The sequence below is a fragment of the Limulus polyphemus genome, unplaced genomic scaffold (assembly GCF_000517525.1).
Source record: "Limulus polyphemus unplaced genomic scaffold, Limulus_polyphemus-2.1.2 Scaffold5109, whole genome shotgun sequence".
Classification (NCBI taxonomy): domain Eukaryota; kingdom Metazoa; phylum Arthropoda; class Merostomata; order Xiphosura; family Limulidae; genus Limulus; species Limulus polyphemus.
This window is the reverse complement of record NW_013670719.1, coordinates 37,726-60,527: the sequence shown is the minus strand read 5'-3', so window position 1 is coordinate 60,527 and position 22,802 is coordinate 37,726. Positions and strand designations below refer to the sequence as shown.

At 33.4% G+C, this 22,802-nt stretch overlaps 1 protein-coding gene across 1 annotated transcript in view; it reads right to left on the bottom strand.

The window, feature by feature from the left end:
- The window catches only part of LOC111089052 (pyroglutamylated RFamide peptide receptor-like), a gene marked incomplete at its 3' end in the record, with an annotated part of 65,392 nt that overhangs the window by 7,617 nt on the left and 34,973 nt on the right, over positions 1–22,802 (bottom strand). Inside the window, exons 4-5 of the mRNA XM_022400737.1 lie at positions 17,746–17,869; positions 3,825–4,030 (exon numbers count right to left, since the gene is read on the bottom strand). Coding sequence (XP_022256445.1) covers positions 3,825–4,030; positions 17,746–17,869 — 330 coding nt within the window. The remainder of the gene's footprint in view (positions 1–3,824; positions 4,031–17,745; positions 17,870–22,802) is intronic.

Here is a 22,802-nt window from a genome sequence, read left to right as displayed (position 1 = left end):
ATTGATGATGCTTTTCCATCTTACAATCAGGTTGTTAATGCCCTGATTAAAGAAATCACTTGGCTTTGAAGCAAAAACATTTTGATGTCCTCTTTAATACCTTCCACATTAGCATACGTTTTCCCATTAAGATGGTGTTGCAGGGAACGATAAAGATGGTAATCTGATGGTGCCATATCTGGAGAATATGGTGGGTGGGGGGAGAACTTTCCAACCCAACTCCATAATATTGTGTTGCCTCAAACGTGCCACACGTGGACGTGTATTGTCGTGGAGAAGAAGAACGCCTTTCCGATTGACGAGCGAAGGGCGTTTCTGATTAAGGGCTTGATTTAAACGTTGTAGTTGCTGACTATAGATCTCTGCAATGACAGTTCGCTGTGGATTGAGGAGTTCGAAATGAATTACTATTTTGATGTCCCACCAAATACAAAGTATCATTTTTTGGCGGATGGAGTCCAGGTTTTGGGGTCGGAAGTGGTTTTTGTCTAGAACTGAGCCATTGTTTCTGGCTTTTACTATTCGTATAGAGAATCCATTTTTCATCATCGGTGACAATTCCAAAAATGGGTCACGCGCATTACGCACCAGAAGAGACGAAGCAACGTTCGCACGTTGGAAACGAAGATTATCGGATAGTTTGTAAGGCACCCAAACATCTTCTTTATGGAGTTTTCCCATACTGCTTAGATGTTTATGTATTGTTTCATGGGAAGCATGCAATTTCAGAGTATCAATATCAATTCCAATATGCTGGTTTGAAAGTTTCATGATTGCAAGCTCAGACGGCAACAAAATGTGGAAACTTTGCAGAGGGATGAATACTTTTGCAAGGCACTGTATATTAAGGAGTAAAAAGGGGATATTGCTTTATTATTAATCTGATATTATACATTTCAATTCCGAATTTTATAAAGTGATTATTATAAAAATGAAATCTATGAACCAAATAAAAAAATTTCATTTAGGTGCTAAATTAAACATCTTGGGGTAGTTTTGCAAATAGTCTTTAATTATAAGTTACAGGTAGTGTTTAAATTTTTATTTAAATTATTATATTTTACAAAAGTAGGTTAACATGTAAGTTTGAATGAATAAAATGTACGAATATCTTACATGGAATTTGAAATTAAGATAAGATTTCATAGTAATACCATTTTAATGTTGTCAGTCAGAGGATCATCAAATGCCATGAGCCCCAATCAACTAAGTCCATATCTTAATCATCAACACCAAATAATTATTTTGTAAATATTTGTAGAAAATATAATTATTTTATAGGATTGAAGATAAGTGTTAACATTTTACGAAATTAACTCTAAAAATGAATATTGTATCTTACTTAGCTAGAGCAGTAACACGTATTCATCAATTTGATAGCGTATTCGAGAACATTTCCAAATTGTTTCTTTGTTTTTTAAATTTCGTTCGCAAAGCTAATCGAGTATTATCTGTGCTAGCTGTTTCTAATATAGAAGTGATACAGCAGAAGGAAGGCAGTTTGTTAACATAACTCTACCGCGAATCTTGGTTACTCTTCACAAGAAAAGTGGGATTGACTGTCACATTCTAAAACCCATAGGGTGAAAGGGCGAGCATGTTCGTTGACAAGATTCGAACCCGCGACCCCCACATTGCGAGTCGAGCTCTTAATCAACAGACATTGTTTGCTAGTGTTCATGACATTTTAACAGTGTTGCTCCAATAGTCAGAATAGATATAATGGTGTGTGTAAAGTATTAGGTCGCCAAAAAATTAATGTCGCGTTTTGGAACACTTACATCAAGAGTAATAGTTAAACGAACCGCCTAAACGTTACATTAGTGTAGCCTATATAATGTGCAAAGTTTATAGTGATGCCTTATAGTGATGGCACATGACGAGACATACATCCGGCATGTAATCCTATATGAATACAAGAAGGGAAACAACGCCTCTGTAGCCACAAAGAATATCAAAGAAGTTTATGGGAATGTTTTGAACGTTTGTAAGTGTCAACGATGGTTTGGAACTTTATTCTTAGAACCTACACAATCTACTCCATACTGAGAAACTCAAAAAATGTTGATATTATGTAAGAAAGTTTGATTTTGAAATAGAATATTTTCAATTGCATAAGTGTTCACCCCCTTTGCTACGGCAACTCTAAATCAGTTCAGGTGCAAAAGATTAGTTTGAAAGGTCACAAAATTAATGTAATGGCCTCTATCTGTGTGTAATCAAAGTGGTTTAAGTTGACTTCAGAGTAAATGCATCTGTTCAAGTGATACAACATACTAACCATGAATACCAAGGAGCTTTCCAAACAAGTTAGTGATAAAGTAGTAGAGAAGCCCAGATCAGGGAAAGGTTACAAGAACTTTTCAAAGTCGCAAGTTATCCCTTTGAGTACGGTGAAGTCAATCATTAAGAAGTGGAAGGTGCTTCATACCACCCAGTCACTACCCAGATCAGGCCGCCCTTCCAAACTAAGCAGCCAGGCAAGCAGGAAACTGATTAGGGATGCCACTGTAAAGCCAACAGTGACTTTGAAATATTTGCAAAGTTCCATGTCTGAATTGGGAGTCAATGTTCATACATGGACAATATCCCGGTCCCTACACAAAGCTGATTTGTATGTACGAGTGGAAAGAAAGAAGCCATTAGTGAAAAAGAATCATCTCAAATCTCGTATGTAGTTTGCGACAACGCATGTAAACGATACTGCAGACAAGTGGCAGAAGGTTTTGTGACGAGACAAAAATTGAGTTTTTTTGGTCTAAATTCAAAGCGTTAAATCTGGCGCAAGCCCAACACAGCACACCACCCGGTCAACACCATCCCAACTGTCAAGCATGGTGGTGGTAGCATCATATTGTGGTGATGCTTCCCATCAGCAGGGACTGGGAAGCTTTTCAGGATTGAGGGGAAGCTGGGTGGTGCAAATTACAGGCGAATCCTAGAGGAAAACCTGCTTGAGTCGGCCAAGAATCTAAAACTGGGTCGAAAATTCACATTTCAACAGGACAGTGACTCGAAGCACAAATCATCAACGATCCCAAAGGAATAGGTTTTGCTGACATTCAACCTCTTTCACAAATAGCAGTGTTAAGTTTGATCATTAGAGTTTTGAATAAAAACAAGTTCATTGAAAAATTTTTTTACATTATTTGTATTTCATCAAAATGTGACATTATTGGTAGGGGGTGAATACTTTTGCAAGGTATTGTAATAGTGACAAAAATATATATATAAAACAAATATAATTTGATGCGTTTAACATCCGTCTTTAAAGACCTATGAACTACTGCAGCTTAAGCTGAAAGTATCTGAGAATGTAAAAATCACATTTGCGACCATCTTATTATATTCAGTCAACGAAAGAAATAACATTCTGTGCAGTTGAATGTTGGACAAATTATCTCAGATTTGCACTCCTAAAAAAAGAAAAAGTAGTTTCTGCTTTCTGAACCTTCGGCATAAGTATTGAAATAATTCAGGCTTAGTATACAAAAAAAATCAAAACACAAGGTATGAAAAATATTACAGCTTGGTGTTAGTATTAGCTATGGTAAGTAGCTTATACTGTGATTAAATATTGCCTTGTAAACTGAGTCTCTTCATTTAATTATAACATAAAAATATGTTATGATATATGACCCTCTCATTCATCAACTTACAAAGTTATTCTTCATTCTTACCACTTATTTAGTTATCCATTCAACCATCCAATAAATAATTATCTTTCTCTACCTGAACATACAGTTAGTAATTCCTCCTTATCTAGTAACTGAATTCATAACTCAATCTATTTATTTATCTATCTGTGCAGTATGGAAACTCACGTAATTCCTGACGTCATATTAGCTCGTTCTTTTACAACGACCCACAATTGAAGACAAATTCTAGTGTAAGTGTAGCTCATAACAGCAGATGGCACAACCAGTATCAGAATAAACATGTAAACTTCATAAATGCTCCATAGAACTGGGCTGTACCAATTTCGGACACACCAGTAAGCTGGGATTCGTTCTCCAACTTCCAAATGAACCTAAAATGCAAATGATGGTGACCAGTTTAGCTTTGTATAGCGTTAGAACAGAAATGAATAAATTATTGTTACGAAGAAAATTTTTGAAAGAATCATCGAAAATAATTTGTCTGTAAACATCACAAATGTAGTTTAAAATATTCAGTTCTTAACGAACGTTCCTCCTATGGCTCAGCGGTAAGATTGAGAGATTAAAATGTTGAAAGTTTGGGTTCAATCCCATTATGCAGCTTTTTGTTCAGCAACAAAGTGGACAATATTAAATACATATAAGTAAGTTTGGAAAACTCAGTTTCATCTTATTTTTCTGACTTGAAATTAAAAACAGTAGGTAACACAACGGTCTGATACGTAATATAAAAGTATTCAACTCAGAAAAGCAGAAAAATACAAGTGCAAGAAATAGCTGGAATGTCTGAAGTGCTCTAATGTAAGGCACGATTTACCAGAAGTAGCTGAATGGTCTCAACTACTTTAACTCAAGGTAAGATATATCAGAAATAGGTAGACAGCTTCAACTACTCTAACACAACGTAAGGTTAATAAGATGGGGAATAAACAAAACCTGCTCCCAAAATGACACATTGCCTCAAACTCTATATATTTATATATATACAAAGCCACAATTGGCTATCTGCCGTCTACACCGAGTGAACACGGCACCCATGATTTTAGCGTTGTAAATCCGTAAACTTATTGTTGTCCCACCGGTGCACCTTTAATAAACTAAAAATATTCTTATTCAATAATGTTTTTAGATCATAAAAGTGGAAAATGGGTAAAAATAGCACATGTAATCTCAAAGTTACCAAACGTAAATGTAATAATTCATGTATAAATAATTCAAAACACACTTTTCAAATAATCTTTGTTGTATTAAAAGGTATTAATTAATTATTCCATAAAATAGCACAAATAATAATAGTCTTACTTTGTAAAATAAGGCAAATAATAATAATAATAATGTCTTGCATTCATAAAATAGCACAATAAGCTAGATTCAAATACAATTTAAATTACTATTTGAATGATAATTATTCATGATTTGCTTAATTCCACACGGATGGTTTTGAAATGAAGCTGTTTCTTTGTAGTCTAGCGAAAGAGAAGGATTCAAATGCATGAACACTACCAAAGAACATGTTCTCAAGAATAAAGGAAACCTTATTCATTAGCTAAGTGTTTACAAGTTTTGATAAGTGAAAAATGGCTGAAAAGTGTCCACAAGTTAAACTTAGTTCCGTCAGCGGTAATTCTGAAGGCTTATAACGCTAAGAATCGAGTTTTGATACCCCTGGTGGGTAGAGCACACATAGCCCATTGTGTTTAATATAATAAAAAAAATCAAAACCAGTTTAAAATGGCTGGGACAACTTGGAATCCAATTAAGCAGATGTTCACAAAATAAGATCAATGAAAAACGGTTGGGAGAACTTAAGACCCAACTAATCACATGTTCAAAGTTAATATCAATGCAAAACGGCTGAGACATTTTAAGTGCCAACTAAACACTGGTTTATAAGAAAACAGTTTTTTTCTTAATCACTTACTTTGAGTTTGTTTTTCTTGCTTGCATTATATTGACATTCTGCTACTCACCTGATGCTCTTTATTATTCTAAAACCCAGTAGTGAAAATATTGAACATATGATTTTGTTGCTATCTTCTGTGTATAAGCTTTATAAATAATTACAGGTGAAAAGAAAAATAAAAACTACAGGATAAATAATCTGCCACGAATTGCCATCCTTTGATTTTGTTTCACTCTTGCTGATCACTGTATGACGTTTTCTAGCTTTCAAACATTTTATTATCTGCTTTCTAATAATTGTCATTGTCGCTCTATTTATTCAAAGTGTGAGATAAGAAAACACTTTAGTTACTAAAAGCTACCAAAACGTGTTACTTTTCTAAAACGATAAATTGAAGCAAAGTTAGAATATTCTTAATTTAAAAAAAAAGAAAATGTGAAGAACACACTTCACTAAAGTAAGTCTATATCTTCTTTTTGCCAATGAACAACATCCTTCATTAATAGTTAACTGAATATATGAAGGTATTTTAGAAATTATTTTCAGAATGAAATTTTACTACAAACATTCATAAAATCATATTTGTCAGAGTTGGTTTCACTTTTTACCAATTACTGTTTTATATATATAGTTGAGACTGATTAACAAAGGATAGAGAATTTTGCTTATATTTTTTTATTAACATAATTAAAAGTGCAATAAAAATAGATAAAGGTACCAATACTAAAAAGAAAGACACACTGTTTTCAAGAATTCTAACAATAGTGGTTACATAGCTCATCCTAATGCTGAGGGATATACAACATTGGCAATTTTTCGAAATTATATATGAAATTAGAGAGTGGGTCCCAAAACTCCTCCCCATGAAATTCCTCATGTCATGTATAATTGTGTCAAGTTTGGTGATGATTTATCAAGAAATGTAGAAACGTAAATGGAGACACTGTTATTAATAAACACATTGTGTGCTCTAATAAAACGAAGAGCTTCTGACCAATATAAAATGGAACATTTCTGACTAGTAAATGGTGGTTAAATGGCTTTTAGAGTTCTGCGATGCTTGAATGGGTTTGAAGAGCTTATGTTGGTAGCAAAGAAGAACTTAGAAAATTTTAGAGTGTGGAAAACGTTAAAGAATCAACTTAAAAATAGCCCTACAATCTTCGCAGGAGTTTGTTTAGTAGCTGTGCATAGAGTTTGGCGCAGTATACCTAGCCGTTTTTGCTGTAGGCTTCGGTGCTTGAATGGCTTCTCAGAGAAACTTAGCCACTAGCGATGAAAAACTAATACAATCTCTCCTTCTCTTTCACCAATCAACATGAAAATAGTCCTATGATCTACGCAAGAATTTTTAGTAGGTTTGTCTGTGTTTGAATAAAATATTCATAGCCTTTTTTACAGTAGGCTTGTGAAACAAGAATAATATGAATAACAACAATAATAATAATACGAAGAACAAATTTTGAAATTTGTCTAACAGTTGGAAAATCAACATTTTATATTATCTATATTTTAACAGCCTTGGCCATTGTGATAGAAGGTTTTGGGTGTTGTTTCAAGAACAAGTCTGCTTTTTAATATGTCTTTTTGCCTGTAAGTTCAATTATAATTTTTGTGAAATTGCTGGGTGAACCCTATTATGAACCATTATCGTGGATCATGATAGTTTACATAAACAACAACCGTGGTTCAACTCAATCTGTGTTGACATTCATCATATACAACAACCATAGTTCATCCTAACCTTTATGTGTGTGTATGTATAGTTGACATTTATTATATAGAACACCATGGACCCACCTAACCTATATATATGTATACGTACATGATTAATATTCATCATATACAACTATCGTGGTTCAACTTAACCTTTATGTGCATATATAATTGAGATTCATCATATACAACAACCGTGGTTGACGTTAACCTTGCATATATGTACATTTGACATTCATCATAACAATGGTGATTCACCATAACCTCTCTGTATATATATATAGTTGTCATTCATTCTATCAAACGTTATTCAACTATATCATGCACTTTTAGAAAAATAAATCATTTTGTTTAAAATTGCTTTACGGAACTAAAATAATGTTTTTTACACACACAACAACTTTCACGTTTATACTGGGTATTTTACACACAACAACTTTCACGTTTATACTTGGTATTTTACACACAACAACTTTCACGTTTGTACTGGGTATTTTACACACAACAACTTTCACGTTTATACTGGGTATCCTAAACACAACAACTTTCACGTTTATACTGGATATTTTACACACAACAACTTTCACGTTTATACTGGATATTTTACACACAACAACTTTCACGTTTATACTGGGTATTTTACACACAACAACTTTCACGCTTATACTGGGTATTTTACACACAACAACTTTCACGTTTATACAGGGTATTTTACGCACAACAACCTTCACGCTTATACTGGGTATTTTACACACAACAACTTTCACGTTTATACTGGGTATTTTGTTGTGACAAATCTCACGAGGGCTATCTGCCGTTGTTCCTAACTTTGAACTGTCTCCTATTCGGTATCGGCCACTATCCATCTTTGGGCCACATTTAGTGGGATTTACCGTCAAATTAATTCCATCCTACGACCGAAAGAGCGACCATATTTGATACTGCAAGGATTCAAACTCGTGATTCTGTGACTCATGAGAGCAAGTTATTTTTTACAAAAAATCGAGGTATTTTCACAATATTGTTTAATATCCTACTTAAACTTAGCATCACAGTTACTTTCAAATCAAATCTCAGCTTTCAAAATCCAAAACACAATCACTAAATCTTCTTCGGTCAAGTTGATTTTCACATGTAAGCGAGAAACAGCGACATTTTCATTGTCATTACAAAGAACGTATCAAATGAACAGAAAAAACAGTTTGTTTGTACCTGTCCTTCACGTTAAGCTTAAAAAGTTGACCATTGCAAAACACGTGTATTGAAATAGTTACCATTTTTCAATTTGAGGTATTTTTCCTCCCATACATCTTCAGTTCCTCCTTAAAAAGCTTTTGAATGGCATAATTTATTGAAATAATTCGAGAAGGATTTCATCAACATCTGTCATGTTATATAGTTTTACAAAGCCGTTTGAATCTTTGAACGAGGAAGCTCTTTGTCTTTAGTGATAAAGAGGAATCAAATTCGCTTCTTTCCACTGAAATATAAAATAGTAAAACAACACCACGTTTACATAAAACATTGTGTGCCTTCTATACCACCAAGCAACACTACGTTTGAATAAAACACTGTGTGCCTTCTATACCACCAAGCAACACTACGTTTGAATAAAACATTGTGTGCCTTCTATACCACCAAGCAACACTACGTTTGAATAAAACATTGTGTGCCTTCTATACCATCAAGCAACACTACGTTTAGATAAAACGTTGTGTGCCTTCTATTCCACCAAGCAACACTACGTTTAGATAAAACGTTGTGTGCCTTCTATTCCATCAAGCAACACTACGTTTAGATAAAACGTTGTGTGCCTTCTATAGTACCATCAAGCAACACTACGTTTAGATAAACCATTGTGTGCCTTCTATACCATCAAGCAACACTACGTTTAGAAAAAATATTGTGTGCCTTCTATACCATCAAGCAACACTACGTTTACATGAAACATTGTGTGCCTTCTATTCCATCAAGCAACACTACGTTTAGATAAAACGTTGTGTGCCTTCTATTCCATCAAGCAACACTACGTTTAGATAATACATTGTGTGCCTTCTATACCATCAAGCAACACTACGTTTACATGAAACATTGTGTGCCTTCTATACCATCAAGCAACACTACGTTTAGATAAAACATTGTGTGCTTCTATACCATCAACCAACACTACGTTTAGATAAAACATTGTGTGGCTTCTATCCCATCAAGCAACACTACGTTTAGATAAAACATTGTGTGGCTTCTATCCCATCAAGCAACACTACGTTTAGACAAAACATCGTGTGGCTTCTATCCCATCAAGCAACACAACGTTTAGATGAAACATTGTGTGCTTTACATGCCATTAAACAACACTACGTCTAGATAAAACATTGTGTGCCTTCTATACCATCAAACAACACTACGTTTCTGTACACAGTTCTAAATAAAGAAGGTTTTTTAAATCAAATATTTCAAGTCTGATAAATGAATAAAATGATCAAAGATCTTTGTTAGTTATGTATTGAATTGCATCAGGTACATATAAGCACGTCGGGGAAAACATTCAGTATCATATCTACGTCCTAGTCACATTCGAATTTCAGAGATATCATTCACAATATTTGTTAAGTTTAATTAGTTACATAAACTTCAATGAAAGCATCATTACGTATCATTCAGTATCATATCTACGTCCTAGTCACATTCGAATTTCAGAGAAATCATTCACAATATTTGTTAAGTTTAATTAGTTACATAAACTTCAATGAAAGCATCATTACGTATCATTCAGTATCATATCTACGTCCTAGTCACATTCGAATTTCAGAGATATCATTCACAATATTTATTAAGTTTAATTAGTTACATAAACTTCAATGAAAGCATCATTACGTAACCTGGTGATTACTTAATCTGTGGAATACCTCCATACGAGAAACTGCTTCAAGTGAATTTCAAAACAGGCGAAATTGTATAATAATTCTGTTACTTATATTAAAATAGTGTAAAAACACACGATACTTTTCCGAATAAGTTCAAGTCATCCACGTATAATTAGGTGAGTGAAAAGAATAACGTCATAATCGAAATTTCATGGATGAAGAACACAGGAATAATTATCGAATAATTTGTTTTTCTCCAATATAGAGGAATTTCGTCTAAAGTAAGTGTTAATATCGGTAGTTAACGGATCCGGGTTTTGAATCCAACAGTTTATGGCTCGCTTCCCGTTGCCGCAAAAAGCTATCCACATTTTGAAACCGTGAGTGTATGTTATAAGATTGACAGCCAAATCCCACTGTTTGGTCAGACAAAAGTAGCCCATGATATAGAGGTATTGTTGTTGACTAGTACCTTTCCTCTTGTCTGTCTGTTCCAAATTATTGGAGGCTATGTGCAATTAGCCCTTGTGTAGCTTTGTCCGAAGATTTGAAATAGATGTGAATATATATATATATAATATATATAAGGTTAATCACACTTTAAAACAATGCATTGCCACAAATGTAAGCCGTATGCCCCCCAGTAGGCCTGTGGTAAGTTTACTAACTTACAGTGTTAAATCTTGGATTCGATTTCTTAGTGGACAGACTGCAGATAGCTCCATTGTATGCCTTTGTGCTAAAACAAACAAACAATATGTCAAATGTGCCATGGTAAAATTCTCCCCCACTCCTCGCTATGCTGTACAATTTAGAAGTGCTGTATGATAATTTAAGCACCCTAAAATATTTTTGCTTCTATTTAGCGACAAACCCGAAATGAAGAGTGATTTTACGATGGATGTCAGGTGATGAAGACAAAACTTGTCGAAACGTTGTACATTTGTTACTTGTAATAAAGTTTCTTTCATTAACCATTCAAGCCGTCTCCAAACCATATTTTCCAAAAGTTGGTTCCTAGTTATCAAAAAACATATATAGATTTTCTCAAAACTTTACCAGACAAATAAACGTGGCACATACCACAAATCAGTGCAACTGATTAACACTTAATAAAATATTTTACTAATTTATGTGTAGCTTATAAACATTGTCAGAAATCGTTAATATGGTTGTTTTATTAAATGTTAGACGAGCAATTTCGTAAATAGAAATTATCTCATGATGGGCCGGACATAGTTAATATACCGAGCCGCTATCTCTACTCCTTATGATGGGCCTGACATAATTAATATACCGAGCCGCTATCTCTACACTTCATGATGGGCCTGACATTGTTAGCAGGCCAAACCGCTATCTCTACATTTCATGATGGGCCGGACATAGTTAATATACCGAACCGCTATCTCTACATCTAATGATGGGCCGGACATAGTTAATATACCGAGCCGCTATCTCTACACTTCATGATGGGCCTGACATTGTTAGCAGGCCAAACCGCTATCTCTACATTTCATGACGGGCCGGACATAGTTAATATACCGAACCGCTATCTCTACACCTCATGATGGGCCGGACATAGTTAATATACCGAACCGCTATCTCTACATTTCATGACGGGCCGGACATAGTTAATATACCGAACCGCTATCTCTACATCTCATGATGGGCCGGACATAGTTAATATACCGAACCGCTATCTCTACACCTCATGATGGGCCTCACGTGACTCAAACCAGCGATGCACATGCTCCACACTTTTAGCTACGAGTGTCTTATTAAACAGTGAGAGTTAATCCCGCTAGTCGATTGAAAGTAGACATGTGAGCGAGGGGTGCTACAGACTGGTTACCCTCTCTCTGGTCATCAGTTCGAAGTTCAAGTTGAAAATGCCAAATATCCCACATTGAGCTTGTAGCACACCACTTTATATCAGCAACAAATCTCCAAAATACACCTTATACATTATATGTCTTATTCAGCCACAAAGGATCTCACGAAAACGTTTCTATGTTGAGGTATCTCAATATTCAAAGACAAAAATCCTTAAAATGTTTCAAGTGATGATATCATGGCTATATTATTTCTAATATATTCAATTCACGCAATATTTTTTGATTAATCACTTAGAAAGCCAATTGGTTTATAAAGAAGAGTATTTGTAAACTAATTATACAAAGAAAATAATCCTACGTTCTATTTTCATTTTTCGTTATTTTTCTGAGGTTAATGCCATTTGAAAGGCTTGTATGACGTTAGAAGATTGTTTCAGGATCAGAACATTTTCAACGTATTTTTCAGACCCAAATTTTTCATCACATTTAAACTGCCTATTTATTTGTTTACTTCTTTTTTGTCATCCTATTTCATGGAATAAGCGTTGATATGAAATGCAAAATTATCGCGACTTAATTCGTGATTACTGCTTTTTCCTTTTTGTTTACAGATAACTGTCTAAGTTTACATCGAATCAATGAGAATATCTCTTGCTTAAATGAGTTCATTTTACGTTATTTGAAAATTTCTATATTTTAAAGAAGAATTACACATTTTACCAAAGCCGCACTTTTCGTTTCAAATGGAGATGTGTGAATAGAATAACAATTCTGATAAGAATTTGTAAATAAAACTAATGAAAATAATCAATTTACATTTTAATGGCACGTTTGTATCAGGTGGGGAAGTAAAGTATTTCGGAAAAGCGCCAAAAGATTCTGAGGAAGTGCTAAAACTAAGTTCAGATAGAGGAAGGGAAAGTCGTTGATTTTGCGAAGCAATAGACTGATTTTCAGAAGACTAGATGCTAAGAATTAGTTTGTTATGCTTATAGTGAAGTAGATAAGAACAAGCTTCCTTATTTTTACATTTATACTAAAATACCACGCAATAAGTATAGTTAAAATTTGAGGCTTCAGTTTATACTTGTATGTGACAAGTAGCTGTATTAGTCTTAGCTAAATAAAAGCTGTGAAAATGCTACTTTATAATGCATATTTTATTCATAGAGACCATAAGAAAACAAGTTTCTCAGAAGTGAGTTGACAGCACTCGAAAGAATTATTTTGATCTATACATGAAATATAGCAAACCTGAGTTAGACAATATTAGTTCCATAACGGACTTTGTTGAGACTCTTAATATGTAGCAAAAGATCAAGATAAAAGTAGTTTTTATACTATTTTGGCTAATAAAAGAAAGAAAGAGATAAAATATTTAATAAATATATTAAAGATTACCTTTATTTGTGTTGTTGGTTGTAAAAAAGCTTTAGAAACTTGTAGAGTGTAAATGTTAAAGTTCTTATGGTTTGTTCTAAACTCGTGCAATAAAATTATATGGACTTTACTTGTCATTTATGAAAAACAAAGTAGTTTGACACTAGAAAAATTATTGGTAAGTGAGTAATTTATTTTTTATTCAAAAAGTGGTCAATGGAGTATTTCAAACATTACAGTTTGATGTATCTTAACTGTTGTCAAATATATTTGAATGTGTTTTCAAATATCTATATTCGTTGTTTATATTAAGATGCTGGCAGAAGCTAGTACTGTTTAGAAGGTTTATTTTATTCAGAAGAAATTGATAGTCTTAATGTTTATGTCACAACCCATAAAACAAGTTTAGATATTAGAGGAGTATAGATAATGAAGTGCAAGAAATGTATTTATCCATTAATAATAAAACGTTTGCTATTTTCAACTGGCTGTTTCCTTATGTTAAATCAATAACAACTCGCTGTCCAAGGGTCCTTTTGTTCAATAACAAAACTGGTCAGTTGAGCTGAAGGATCAGAGATAAGGGTTTTTCTGAAAAGTTATTCATATACATATATATATATATATGTGTGTGTGTGTGTATGTGTATGTGTATCTGTGTGAGTTATGAGACTTTAGAAGTTATGGTTTAAAAGCCGAAACATTAGAAACCAATAGGACTGATATTCTAGTATTTGACGAAAGGCCTCTTGGGCAGTTTACTTATGAGAAACGAAAGATAGATCTGAAATGTTATTTTTTATACACACCTATAATTTGCAATCCAAAATGGGCCAATGAAGAGGAATATGAAAAAACCTGCAGTTTACAAATATTAGGCCATTGATTTCTGTTCCTTCTGCCTTTAAACCGTAACTTTTATAGTCGTATAAGGTATATATATATATATAAATATATAGCGTTCAGAAACAATTTCATCTTTTATTGTCAAGTTTCACTGAACGAAATGTCTCTTGGGGATTGAATTCTAAGAAGCAAAAGATAGAGCTCAAACCTTTTTTTTTTTTACACTCCTGTCAATTGGAATCCAAAATGGACAAGTGAAGAGAAATTGAAAAAATTTACTTGCATCTTACGTGAACAAATGTTAGGCCTATTGGTTTTTGACGTATCTCCAAATATGGGCACTTAAACCGTAACTTTTAAAGCATATTTAACTGCTTGTGTCTATATGTTAACTTTTATACTAACATGTAAACATCCGTGTTAATGTGACAATTTTTGTCTAATGTGTAAATATCCGTACATATATAATAATATTTGGACTATTCTCGAAATATCTGTGTGTGTAATCATCTTTTTTGTGTCTTTCACTCCAAAACATAGTACCTTGATTTATTTCTCTGTATGACCAGCCTCATTCATGCTGTGTTAATTTATTGTCTATCATGAACCACTGCCGTGTTTCATTATAGGGATCGCTCAATAATTTCCCAAATATTCTAATAGAATATATGGAAACGCTTCGTTTTATTAGAGTACACAATGATTATTGATTATAGTTTTATAAGCCGTTACAGAGGAAACGTCTACGAATATTTTACTGAAACCTGGACAGTAGTAATGAATGCAGTATCGAGTATCTCATAGGTTAGTTTTAAAATAAATTCAAGCGCCTTCGCTTTCTTGCTTTGGAGAATTTCTCTAAGCTCGTCACTTTCCCCCATTGAAATAAATCCGGTGTTTTACTAATTCGCATTAATTGGAAAATAATTTGTGCAACTTATAGCGCATAAATTGGAAACTGCTGCGTTGAAGATTCATCATTCACTGTTGTCCTTTGTCTCCACGTGGTTTTCTGAGACTATGTTGTCCTTTGTCTCCACGTGGTTTTCTGAGACTATGTTGTCCTTTGTCTCCACGTGGTTTTCTGAGACTATGTTGTCCTTTGTCTCCACGTGGTTTTCTGAGACTATGTTGTCCTTTGTCTCCACGTGGTTTTCTGAGACTATGTTGTCCTTTGTCTCCACGTGGTTTTCTGAGACTATGTTGTCCTTTGTCTCCACGTGGTTTTCTGAGACTATGTTGTACTTTGTCTCCACGTGGTTTTCTGAGACAATGCTGTCCTTTGTCTCCACGTGGTTTTTTGAGACTATGTTGTCCTTTGTCTCCACGTGGTTTTCTGAGACTATGTTGTACTTTGTCTCCGCGTGGTTTTCTGAGACTATGGTGTACTTTGTCTCCACGTGGTTTTCTGAAACTATGTTGTACTTTGTCTCCGCGTGGTTTTCTGAGACTATGTTGTACTTTGTCTCCACGTGGTTTTCTGAGACTATGTTGTACTTTGTCTCCACGTGGTTTTCTGAGACTATGTTGTACTTTGTCTCCACGTGGTTTTCTGAAACTATGTTGTCCTTTGTCTCCACGTGGTTTTCTGAGACTATGTTGTACTTTGTCTCCACGTGGTTTTCTGAGACTATGTTGTACTTTGTCTCCACGTGGTTTTTTGAGACTGTGTTGTACTTTGTCTCCACGTGGTTTTCTGCGACTATGTTGTCCTTTGTCTCCACGTGGTTTTCTGAGACTGTGTTGTACTTTGTCTCCATGTGGTTTTCTGAGACTATGTTGTCCTTTTCTCCACATGGTTTTCTGAGACTATGTTGTACTTTGTCTTCACGTGGTTTTCTGAGACTATGTTGTCCTTTGTCTCCAGGTGGTTTTCTGAGACTATGTTGTACTTTGTCTCCACGTGGTTTTCCGAGATATTACAGTGAGTTTTCTAACGGTGGACGATTACTGTAGTAGGTTTCTCTACTCTTGTGAATGGTGAATGCCTATTTTAATATTATTTTATTTTTATTATTAATATTTTTGTTTCACAAGCTTACAGCAAAATTGGCTGGGTATTTTGCACCAAAACCCAGAGAGATATATTATATGAAAAGCTGCGAATATCCATGACCTATTGAAAAAGTTCATTATTTTTCATTGAAAGTTCATTTACATGGCTATAATTACATAATATATACGATGTTGTTGTGAGCGGCTTCCTTTGTACTCGACGCTTGTCAAACGCGTATTTACACAAAACCTCAGGCACAAAATCACCTGCTCAGTAAAGAATGGTCGAGTGGAAAAAATGCCAATGCAGCAGTAAACTGTTGAAAAACATGTAACCTTCAACTGAATGTATATGCACATACGTAGCTTAAAATTCATTCTGTATAAATGGACATAAAAAAACTTAAGAAACACGATAATTAATAAATGATACTTTAAAAGGGGGAACAGGGATCATCAAAAAGTACAGAAATAAGTTGATTCAAAACGCATAGATTATATTTTCAAGTCTACAACTAGGGACTCTAGAAAAAAGTAAACAAACTAAGCTGAAAATAGTGTCTACATTATTTTCTCTAGCCACAAATCCCTATTTTGACTCCATGTACAGTACTTGTCAATTTTAGTGGAGTCAAAATAGCGATTTGTAGATTTGCACGAAAACAATCCGTGTGTTTTGTTTTTCCATTACGATACAGTTATTTGTGAAAGTAATGATCATGTCTGTTTAGTCATTCGCATTTATATTGATCTGCTAATGAAGATGAACAAATACTTGTGTTGTATAATTTTTCGTTGGATGTCTAATTATTATTGTTTATGTAGATAATTTGGTAAGTCTGTCTAGCTAAACACGTGTGTTTTGCCCGTCTAACTATCCGCAGTTTTTAACTGTGCCTGTGAAACTATCCTTCTTACACAGATAGTCCTGTTGCTGTGCGCCCAAAAACTCCAAACCAACCAAATTATCCTTCTTACACAGATAGCCCTGTTGCTTTGCACCCAAAAACTCCAAACCAACCAAACTATCTTTCTTTCTGTGGTGAATTTTTTGTTCAAATTTTAATTTCCGTCTAACTATCAGAAGGATTTATTTTTGTTTGTTTGTTTGGCTATATAGTTATGTATTATATATTTTTATTTGTCTGACTATCTGACTATGATACGTTTTTATACACCCATCCACTTGTGTAAGATAATCTGTATGTGTTTGTCTGACGATCTCTGTTTGTTGATACGTTTTTATATATACCCATCCACTTGTGTAAGATAATCTGTATGTGTTTGTCTGACGATCTCTGTTTGTTGATACGTTTTTATATATATACCCATCCACTTGTGTAAGATAATCTGTATGTGTTTATATACAGCTTTTTGTGTGTCTGATCAAACTTTATTTTAATTTATGAAAATTATATGATTTAAAACACAATCACCTTTGCCTATTGATCAATGTATTTGTTTACTTGAGTGTCTTTCGAACTGGTTACCTGCCTGTTTATTCATCTATATAGTCAGTATATTAACTTAAAAAAGCGAAATCTTACCTGAACAAGTATTATAGGAATGGCTAACACCAACGATACAATCCAGATAGCAATAATAAGCCGGCGAGCTTGATTTGTTGTACACATACAGCGTGACTGAACTGGGTGTATGATAGCATAATACCTGCAAAGATAAGTGTTACTTCAATAGCAATGAAAACAAATAATGTTTAACCAGTCATCGGGGTTACAATTTCATTAAGCACTAAATGGCTTGATGTAATTGTTTCCTTAGAGTTCCAAACTATTAGTTGTGAGGATTTGATAGAAACAATAAATGATTTACCATTAGGATTTCATTAAGTTATTATGTGTAAAATAAACTTTTGTGGTTAAGAAATCTCGTTTAACTTCCTTTCGAGCTTCTTTTGAAAATTGTATGTATGTTACTCTGATATTCTGAAATGCATTAATAGAGTCGCCCCCCAGTGGCACAGCGGTATGTCTGCGTGCTTATAACGCTAGCATCCGGGTTTCGATACCCGTGGTGGGCAGAGCACAAATAGCCTATTGTGTAGCTTTGTGCTTAATTACAAACATACATACAAACATTAATGAAGTTTTCATATTTAGCTTTAAATTATGCGCTGTAGTGCTGCTTGCTCAAATACAACATATATTAATTAAACCATTGCTCTATTTCACAGTTTTATTAATTGTGCTTTTGATATAAAAGCAATTAAAAAATTGCTTACATCAAAACATGGCTTCCTAATATATAAATATTTGTAAGGTATACATTGACGAATAAAAGCTCTAGACCAATTATATTAAAATGTTTAAGAAACTTGAGTATTTGAAACTAGATTTTTTGCTAAAATCAAAATTAAATGATGCAGAAATTATTTGGATAAGACCTCAATATTTCCATTACAAAGAGAGAATTTTTAAGATATTTTTGAAGTTGACAATTTTTGTTGTTATTCAATCCATATTGTTTTGGAAAGTTAAAATAAATTAATCATCTTGTATGAAACTACTTTGTGTGTGTGTGTGTTTTTTTTTGTGTTTTTTGCTCTAAGTATTAGGAAACTTTGTATAGCACTAGGTAACATAATCTTCCTGATCCTGTAAAGTTATCTAACCAATATTCCTTTCTTCTGTTCTTGTTCTCAGACTTTTATCAAGCTACGCATGGATGATTGCTGATAAATCTGTGTGTGTGTGTGTGTGTGTATTTTTTGTTTTTTTTTGCTCTAAGTATTAGGAAACTTTGTATAGCACTAGGTAACATAATCTTCCTGATCTTGTAAAGTTATCTAACCAATCGTTTCTTTCTTCTGTTCTTGTTCTCAGACTTTTATCAAGCTACGGATGATTGCTGATAAATCTGTTTCTACTGAGAAGCCAATGATAGTAATTGCAGCTAAAAGAACCAACGTTGATCATTTGCTTATGATTTTTAACTGTTTCTAAAGTTCTAAATAGTATACCAGTAACGTTAATCCAGTGATGATAACGAAATATTTGAATGTCTGGAAAATGGTACAGCAAATTAATGCCCAAGTAATTTCAAAAATAGAAAAAATTCATATTGGTATAGGAAGTTCCTTCACTTATGTCTATTTTATATATATATTGTTTAGCGTTAAACTGTTCATTAGGCTATCTACGCTTTGTCCAACGTAAACTTACTGCTCACCCACCGGGAAGGGGGGCAGAGTATAATGCATTATTGACAGGTCTTTTTTTTTTCTATACCTTAAATACAAGCAATATATTATTGTCCTTCATATTTCGAACACGAAATCTTTACACAATTAATTTATGTTTTGTCGTTCTAGGTACTTATGATAATTTATCTTAAAAATTATTTGTCCTAGAAGAAATAAATTTCGTCAGAAATGAATTGAGTAGCAGAAGTTTTATTCAGAGAAGTCTGGACATAGCGTACAGTCATCCACAGACTGTTTCAGAAGGTGTTCAATGCGCATATCGTCATTGTCAATAAATATTACAAGTCTATTCCTAAACGAAGCTATTAAAAGCATATTCTGTTATAAACAGGGTTCATTGATCCTCACAGTTTTCTGCACACTGACACGCATTTTATTCAAACCACTAATATCGGATTGTTAAAAGAAAAGAGAGGAGGTAAATAAAAGCAATGCTGGATTGCAAGAAAAACGATTTAGCTATGTTCAAACTTTCCCGAATAGAGCTTTTGATTTTCAAAATGCCTATGACGAAATGTTTAAATATTTGTGGATTAGCATTCAGGTTTTGTTTCTTAAAACTTTGAAGCCGTCGTTTAAGTAAAGATATCACACGGTAAGGAAGAGAATACGGCAACTTGGATGAAAAAAAAGAGAGAAACGGAGAATATGTAGCCAGTAAGAAATCAGACAAGCAGTAAGAGTCGTCTAACAAGTAAACAAAAATAAAGGCAAACATTTGGAAATAAGAGAAAAAAAGTTGCAAATATTTTTAACTGATGGTCTTAATCAGAAATGTTGTGCTGTATAAATATCCACCAAGTTAATACTCAATTTATATTTTTTTAACTACAGAAAAATGTATCTAAGTGGTGTGGAATGTAACTTATTATGAAATATTTTTGCATGTTTATCATGATCTCTGAAAATGCAATATTTCAATTCTTGAATCTTATAATTCGACAATTTTACCAATTTATGTAAAAACTGTATATACAGAAGGTGTGATGAATAGAATATATTTGGGTATGTGTTTATATATATATCTTTATTAATCCGCCCTCGACATCGATGAGAGACGAACACAGTGACTCATGAAGCATTGTGTTTGTTAGAAGTAACAGATGAGGCGTTTTCCTGTTTTCAATAGATGCAGTTTATTGTTAGAACTGTACGTATCACTTAATAGAATCAGCGTATTGCCGAGGCAACAGGTCTTGAACCCCGAACTATTGGTATTACGGTGTGACACTCTAGTTTCATGGTCACGCCGGCTTTATATATGTACAGGGAGAGGTTGTTAAAATCAACCCAATTACATATAGTTTACCTAATCATCCAACATTGTCAGACCATGGCACCAGATGGGATGTCTTGGTGTCATGGCGGTAACAGTAAGCCTCTAATATTTTTCGAAGACGTATAACTGAACTGTAAATATGTTGTAATTATGCTGACAACAACAAAAAACAAATGTACAGATATAGTACATGTCGTTATATAGGTTTGATTGAAACAGTTCAAATTCAAAAAAATACTTTGCAGAATGTGTAATATATCAATATTTCACGTATTCATAAAATGTGAATTTTAAGTTTCTTTATTCATATTTCAAAGATAAGGGGTTTTATGAAACTAAAATTTGTCACGTGTTATTTTTTTGTTTTAGATAAAACGTTTTCGTCACTTGATAGGTCAAGGAATCATGAAAATCTATCGGAGAAGACTAAACTGAAAAACTTAGGTCAATGGAAAATAAGGTTCTATCGTAAATAACTATACAAAAACCTTTGGTCAAGGAAAAATGAGGCTTTCTTGATAGGAACTATGCTAAAAAACTTTAGTAAAGGAAAAATGAAGCTTTCTTGATAGGAACTATGCTAAAAAACTTTAGTAAAGGAAAAATGAGGCTTTCTTGATAGGAACTATGCTAAAAAACTTTTGTAAAGAAAAACTGAGGCTCAATCGAAGAGAAATATACTAAAAACCTTTGGTAAAAACTTTTGAAAAATAAAACTCAGTCGGAGAGAACTATAGTATAAAATTCTGGTAAAGGAAAAATGAGGCTTAGTCGGAGAGTACTATACTAAATATTTTCTCTTTCCAACAGACACTGAAGCATGCATACATTGTTTAATGAATAATGGCTGACAACTAAATAACCTACCATTTCAAATGTTTGTTTTCCTAATAACAGCGTATTACAGCCTCGGCAGTAGAAATGCACTGAAATTGACAGCACATTTAACTTATGAATGTTTCAGAGTTTTTATCGTGTTTCGATAGATTTTGCACAAATCATTGCACAAACATAAAAACAATGTGTTTTACTACCAAAATGTCGTGAGTTTATACACACACACGCATATTCATATATATTAACGCATTTATTGAAACTATTTAAGTTGAATTTTCTTGGTGAAACATGTTTGCAATTTTTATAACTATCGAGTTTAATGAGCAGCTGAATTTGGAAACATTTTTCCCTCAATGAAAACACTAAGTAATATAAAACAAATTTTAGCAGTGTTGATTTCATTTCCAAAAAAAAAAAAATTGAAAGAATATGTTCAAGCAACGAATATAAAAAAACAGTACAAGTTCATATGACTTACAAACAATCATTTGTATACGATAACCATAAACAAAGAAATATTAACATTTTTTATACAGGTCTGTCATTCAATTAAAGAAATTATAGGTAATAATATAATACAATTGTTTTTTTCTAACGCATTTCTTTCACAAAGAACACCAATATTATTTAATATTTAATAATTTATTTAACACCAATAAAAAAAAATACAATGCTTCTATTTTCATTCCGTTTACTTAATGTTTCATGTGTTACGTATTACAATTATCCCGGACAAGCCTCAAATTTATAACGTAACGTATTATAATTTGAAATAGCCTGAGACTGAGTTAAATGACAATTTAGATTTAGAAATTAAATAAATGTCGAATGTATCCAATCTTGCAAACAAAATTGATACACATAGTTTTTTAAAGAAATATATTTTAATATACAAACAATAACACAATTTACAGGTTTTTGCTGAGATGATAGGAATTTATTTTTATGAAAAGTGGTTTTATGTGTTAATATGTAATCATCGGAAAGAGCAGCTGCTTCCTGTAGTGTTTCAACTTTCTTTTCATCCAAATAAGTTTTGGGGTCGTCACGTGCACAACGTTTAAATTCCTCAATTAGATATCATTGTCTTAGTTTGTCGAAATTGTTGCTAGTATGCATAGAATTACACCATCGATCAAAATAAACCTCTTTTTCGTGGACAAATTCCAAATAAGTTTGATTATCTTGCTTGCGATAACCTCGAAACTTTTGGCGATAAGCCTCAGTTACTAACTCGCATGCTTTGAGAATAGCTGCTTTAACCT